The following is a 6716-nucleotide window of genomic DNA, read 5'->3' on the forward strand; positions in this document are numbered from 1 at the left end:
ATCTCACAGCAAAAGGAAAAAACACGTAAGCTTTTATTTTTCATCCACTACTCGATTTTGACCAGCGTTGCTCTCTCCGAACATTTTGATTTTTTTTGGGCCACCCTAAAACACTGCCACCTTTTTAAACGAACCCGTTTCTACCACAACCGCCGCGCGCGGGGGACAAGAGCGTGATGTCGTCGCGACCACCTGTTGGAGTGCAATTCCACATTACCTCAGTACCGCCAACAATCGACACCGTGCTCAAGGCCCCGCCCGCCGCCACTTGTTGATTGTACCCAAAACAGAGAGCGAAATGAAGTAAATTTCTAAAATGTTACAGCCACCAAGCTTTCTGGTGGTCAACCGAACTTTCTGCGGTGCACACATTCATGCTACCACACCGGCAACATAGTGTCAATCCAGGTACCAGGTGGTCAGTGCCTTGTTCAGACAGAGCGAACACCGTTATGTTCAGTGTTCCGGGTCGGCATACCATTTTATGCTGCAGGGGCCATGACGTAATGTTAACGTTTTTAAAAATTTCTAATTAATTAACGGGAAAGTTTGCACCCCGATCTGTTTGGAAAATTAGAAATCCAAACATGGTTCGGCAACACAATGTTGTGTTCTTACACACTTAACAAGCGTACTAGAACAAGACGAGACGGGCCGGGCCGGGCGCTCTGGCGACGAGCGTTCGGCCGTTCGGTGCTGCCGGGCGGGGGCCACCCGCCCATCGCAGAGATCTCTGCCTTCAGGTCTCACGCAGGACCCCGAAGAAATTTTGTCGATATCTCTACTGGTGTGGACTGGGGGGGCGGATCAAAGTTCCTGCCCCCAGCCACTCCAAATCACTATGTCCGCCCGCGCGCCTAGTTGCGCGCGTGAGAGAGCAATCACATTTTGCCAGTGGTTGACACTATACAAGACCCTTCGAGAACGCAAGGCGGCAAACAAAAATATTTTCCACTTTCAGAATAAATTGGAAATTTCGAAACCAACACTTGACCACCACACCAACACTCAATTCTCGAAAACCTATTTTGATTTCGTCGGCATATCGGGCCCATTTAGAAACCACCCATAGCTCCTAATCCCAGAAATAATATTAATGGGATCTCTAGGGGACCGCAAAATATAGTTGTTGTTTTTTTTTGTGTTTTTTTTTTAGATAATTGAGTTAACGTGTTGGTTTCGAAATATCTAATTGATTCCGAAAGCGGCGAATATTTCGGTTTTCACCTTTCCACCCTCGAGGGCTTGTGTAGTGCTACCCACTGGCGAGATTTGATTGCGCTGCACGCGCCCAGTCCGGCGCACGGCCGGAAATAGTGACTTAGAGGGAGAGGGGGCTAGAACTTTGATCCGCCCCACCCCACCCTAGGTGAAATATCCATAAAATTTCTTTCGGGGTCATGTGTGGGACTTGAAGTAGCATCGATTACCGTAGAACAATCGAAACTGCCACTGGGTCACTTGTCGTCGAGTTGGCGTGGACAGCACCATTAATAGCACTTATTTAGCGCAATAAGACAAACCCCCGTAGGTAGACGACCCACAACACTTTGGACCGTTTGCCCCCTCCTGGAAAACAGACCAGTCGATACGCCTCTGGAAGCCACCACGTTAACTATTCCGCTGCCGGCTACCTGCGTGGGGAGCAGCGTCGGCTACTGGTTTGCTTCGTCCACCTATCCATGTGGACTTCCCACTCAAAATTCATACCAGTAAATGTGAATTACAGATTCAGTTAATAGTCTGAAAATATACTTTAAAATATTCATTCAGACAAATTGCTCTGAAAACCTGATTCAGAGCAAAAAGTCTGGATATCAGTCTAAACTCAAAAAAAGTAAAAATTGAGTAATGGTCTGACAACAAGATTCAGAGTGCATATTCTGAAAAACATCTACTGAATTTGCAGATTTTTTTTTACAGTGAAGAGCTTATGTTCGAAATACGGGAAACAATCACAATGGTTTAGCGTCTAAAGGAAAAAATGCAGCGCTGTTTTCATAAACTCTGATTTTTACATATTTTTTTCATTCCTTTTTTTTGGGTGGGGGGGGGGGGGGGCAGCCTAGGCCACTGCTCATGAAATCATGCGCACATTGACCCGGAAATCCTCAGATCCACCCGCAATCATACAATAGTGCAGAACTTTCCAATACATTTTAGCATGAAATCCACCTAAAATAAGAGTGAAATTTGAAGGCCCAGAGTGACCTTTTGCCCAGTCTAAAAAATCTGAAAAAAATATTTTTGTTCATCATTTTGGAAGTAAATCACTTAAGGAATCAGCCCGCTCAAAACCTGAACACTTTTGGCAAAGTGAAGGTGTCTAGGGTGAGGTAGGGTTGGTGAATGCCGCCGCTGGACCGTCGCTACTACCAGCTCGAGAGACTGAAGAGAATCTCTACACTACTGTTTACTTCCTGCAAAGCAAGTATTTAGATCCTTTGTAACAACGAAGAATTTATTTTGCCTTTACAACGTGGTGCTTGATGCTTTGCAACTGAAAAGCGATGCTTTTCAGCGTGTTTTCATTGCTTCGCAATTGCAAAGCATACTTTGTTGTTGCGAAGTAAATGATTCGTAATTACAAAGGATACATACTTTGCAGTTCTGCAAAGCGTTGATGTGCGCAGGATTTTAACAGTGCACTAATCCCAAGGTTACAATCCTACCTGTTACCACCTTTCGCAAAAGGATCTCCTAGAATGATAAGAAATGATTTGATTCGCATACGAAATAGTAAGATTCGATTCGATTCGGGGTAAAATTTCAAGATTCGATTCGAGGGAAAAAAAATCAAGATTCGATTCGATCCGACTCTGAAAAAGGGTGATACGCACACCACTAGGGTCACCCAATGCAGGGCCCTGCCCGTAAGCAAGACCTGATTGCTAAAAATCGATACTTACAAAACAATTTTAATTTCCAGGCATTTCTTGAAACTTGGCATCGCACTCTGCTTCGTCATGCCGACTGTGGTGCCGATCCTGTGGGGCGAGTCACTCTTCACGGCCTTCTTTACTGCCGCCGTCTGCCGTTTTGTTTTTACCCTACAGATCCAATTCTGCCTCACTTCCATTGCTCATTACGTCGGAGACAGACCCTACGACGGGTAAGCTCCCCTCACATTTATCATGAAAGCTAGTTTGGCCATTGTCGTGCACGCCACAAAGAAATACACCTGTGTTAAAGCTACAGGAATGAGCCCTAGCTGTGGACAAAATTAGATGTTTTCCGTCTGTTTCGTGGACACCTGAAAGAGTACCTATAAAAAGTCTGTTGAGATTGAAGGTACAATGGGTCAGGACCTATCGAATAATACCCGCGTCAAATTTATAGCTAAACATGGTAAACCACAGCAGACATTTAGAGACTGTCCGAAATTAGGGACTGAATGTGCTCTAATTTCGGACACGTCTGTATTTTGGAACAACTCAGCGGATTTTTCCCTCTTGAAATACTACGGCTCAAGGCCCGTTGGATGACGGGTGATTCCCAGCACAGGATGTCATTTCGTGTCTTTCTCTTCTAAAAATTGCCTTTTAGTAGCTAGGAGTGCCCGTTCTCCCTCACTGAACGCGGTATGGACTTCAATATCCAAACACGTTTTGGAATTAACAAGCTCTAGTCAAAGGCTCAGTGGCTAAAATGTGTGCTCCCGGTAGGCTGCGTCACTGTCCTGTTACCATAAAGCCAGACTTCAGGTCTCTTTTAATTTAAATCCGGAAGAGTTTAAAGCAAACACATTGCTGTTATTTAAAGTTAACATCTTGACCAACAAATTGGGGACGAACGGCTTCGACTTTCAAATTTCTTCTATCCAGAAAGTGAAGACAGAAAATGTCCACCGTGAGCCACGCTTAGATGTTTAGGTGATGTAATAGCCGCGTTTTCTTCCCTCCCAGCGCTGCGTGACGTTTATCGTGTGATTTATTCGTTTGATTAGTTACCGTGTCGAACCAACAATCGCCAGCTTCCAAGCTAGGTTAAGATACGAGAAAAAAGCTTCGAAAGTTGTTGTTTCTTGGTGCCAAATCTCAACAAACTGTTCCCGGAACATTTCTGTACATTAGAAACTTTTGCTATCTGATATCTTTGAAGGTAGAAGTGGACGCATCACCCAGGCAAGCCTCTCTTAGCGTAGACATTCATACATGGCCACTTTTAATTTCCGTAATAACTAAATTCCGTCACCAATTCCTCTAGGTAAAAAAGGCTAAACCCAGATCATGCGCTGCTGTTACTCAGAACTTATTTTAAGGGTCAACCTCGAAACGTTCGCATCAAAAATACACTGATATATAAAGTGTGCAACTGACACACACTTAAAAGTGTTTAACACCGTGTGGCACGTGGCATACTTCTATGTGTGCAACACGAGTTTTGAATAGCTGGAAGTGATCAACAGGTGTGTTGCACACTTTTAAATGTTCAACTTGAGCGTTGAGGGTGGGCCGAATGGGGGGTTAGAAAACGTTTGCCGTTTCCAGTTCAGAAGTAGGGTCCACAGGGCCACGCATGAGCCGCCAGCAACCTCCTCTGGCCGTACAACGCCGGTGCTACCCATTCGGCCCACCCCAGATGCAGAAATACAAGATTTTTCAATTTTTTTTCAGTAATCGCGCCTTGGCTGCGTTCTTTACGGGCTTAGTTGGGGTATAGTCCGAGCCTAATTTCCGCAAAGGAGAAATTTCGAAAATCACAAACCCGTTCCGTACAGCGCATGACGAGTCCGTCCAGAGACTTAAGCCCCTAACGGGCACATGGGGGTTTGGACACTAGATTTTACTTGCCGGTCCAGAAGCAGGGTCCTATGGGCCACACATGAGCTGCAAGACACCTGCTCTGCGCGCACCAAGCTGGTGCTCCAGTGCCTCCAACATGGCGGTGCGTAAAAGGGCGTTTGGGCTCCTGAAACGAAAATCGCGATGCGCGACGGGAAAACGTTGTCCGATCGCGTCCATGTTTGCACCTACCTTCATTACAAGGTCAAATCTATCATTTAAAGCACCGACCTAAGAAATCGCCGAGTTAGAACCGAAAAATGGAATGGCCTAGCGTGCGTGTTGTGCTTAGTCCAGCTTCACACTGTAATTCTTTTTGTCCGAACTGTCTTCAGGGCGATTTCGGCTGCCCAGACCTCCCTTCTCAATCTACTCACGTTGGGAGAGGGCCAACACAACTTTCACCATGTATTTCCGTGGGACTACAAGGCGTCCGAGTACAGTTACTACCTCACCAACCTGAACACAGCCTTTATCGACGCTATGGCCGCTCTGGGGGCGGCCTACGACCTCAAGACCACTAGCGCAGCAGCGATGAAGGCACGCGTGCTGCGCTCGGGCGACGGATCCCATCATGTGTGGGGCTGGCGCCATCAAGACGCTGTCGCGGAGGAACGAGTGGAATTGAACAAGCTGGCTTGCGAAGCTCACTAGAGTAACGAAACGCACTTCGGGTTGGCCTACGGCAAAAAAAAATATCAGACCGGCGGTTAGTTCTGAAAGATGGAGATGACCCAGGCTCTTGGCATTCAACAACCACCCTGTTCGTCCCGATCGGACCCCGGGACCCACTTGCTCAACGTCTGTGCATTTTAACATGGGTTTCTTGTGGGCTTTTGGGTGTCAAATCGGAAAACGACCCTGTAGATTCAGAAAGCCACCGTAGAGCAATATAATTATGAAATTCGTAATCTACGTTAAAAACTGAATCTGCCAATGTCGCGTTCGTACTGTGTCACCTAGTACCCAGATTCGTTAGGCTTTGAATTTTCCCTCATTTCTCAAAATATGGAGATTTATGAGAGGTAGCAAATCAGAAACCTGTATACGATAAGGAATAAGGAATCAGGGCAGGGCACTGCGCGATAAGAAAATCCTGGTGGAATTTACACCAGTGGCTGTGAAACGCAAGGGTTCGGGAGATCATGTATCATTGAACAATATTAAATCGCACGGAAACGGACTAGAGACAGTCTAATTCAGAAAGAATTGGAATACAATTTCACATAAAATACAGCATGCAACAGTCCGGCACACCACTTAGTGGCGTGCACGATTCAGGCATGCCTTGTTTAAACAAGGAGACCTGCGCCAGTGAAAAAAATTGTCACTTACTTTTAAAATATGCCTCTATAGCGTGACGAGAGCGATTTTGAAATGTTTGACTGTAGGGGGAAGAGGGCAGTTCGTCTTAAGAATTTTCCTCTAACCATGCAATTTTTCATGTCAGATTAAAAATAAAATTTTATGTACAATGGTATTTTTTCTCTAAAAAAAGGCAATGTTCCTCTAAACATTTTACCTCTGAAATTTATCCCAAAGTCAATATTCATTTCCAACGAAAGTGTTCAACGTACGTGCACTTTGGAGTGTTGAACACTAAGTTGCACACCTTCTTACCGACGATTCTTAACTTTTTAGCAGATGCTACCTTAAAAACCTTTGGCTAAAAATAAAGAATATTTAAGTAGCATGAAGGTGTTAGCTATCTTTTACTCTGGTTAAGGACTGTCAAAAAAGATCGGAAATTTTGCAGGAAAAGTCTGGGTATACTATTTGCACAAAGACTTTCTATGGTAAAATTACCATAGTTTGTAAAATTACAGAACACTTGTAATTTACATTCCGGTAATTATCTGTAATTTTTTTCCCACATTTCATCTGTAAAATTTTTACAGACTTTTGCTGTAAAGTATGGTATCCTCAAAAAAA

The 6716-nt window shown here is 44.8% G+C and overlaps 1 protein-coding gene across 1 annotated transcript in view; it reads left to right on the plus strand.

Annotated features, from left to right (window-relative positions):
- Window positions 1-6264, plus strand: part of LOC113214757 (acyl-CoA Delta-9 desaturase-like) — a 25259-nt gene extending 18995 nt beyond the window's left edge. The window contains exons 5-6 of the mRNA XM_026434220.2: window positions 2930-3112; window positions 5120-6264. Coding sequence (XP_026290005.1) covers window positions 2930-3112; window positions 5120-5438 — 502 coding nt within the window. The 3' untranslated portion in view covers window positions 5439-6264. The remainder of the gene's footprint in view (window positions 1-2929; window positions 3113-5119) is intronic.
- The last annotated feature ends 452 nt before the right edge of the window (window positions 6265-6716 follow it).

This window comes from Frankliniella occidentalis, unplaced genomic scaffold, assembly GCF_000697945.3.
Source record: "Frankliniella occidentalis isolate FOCC.00 unplaced genomic scaffold, Focc_3.1 Scaffold254, whole genome shotgun sequence".
Taxonomy (NCBI): domain Eukaryota; kingdom Metazoa; phylum Arthropoda; class Insecta; order Thysanoptera; family Thripidae; genus Frankliniella; species Frankliniella occidentalis.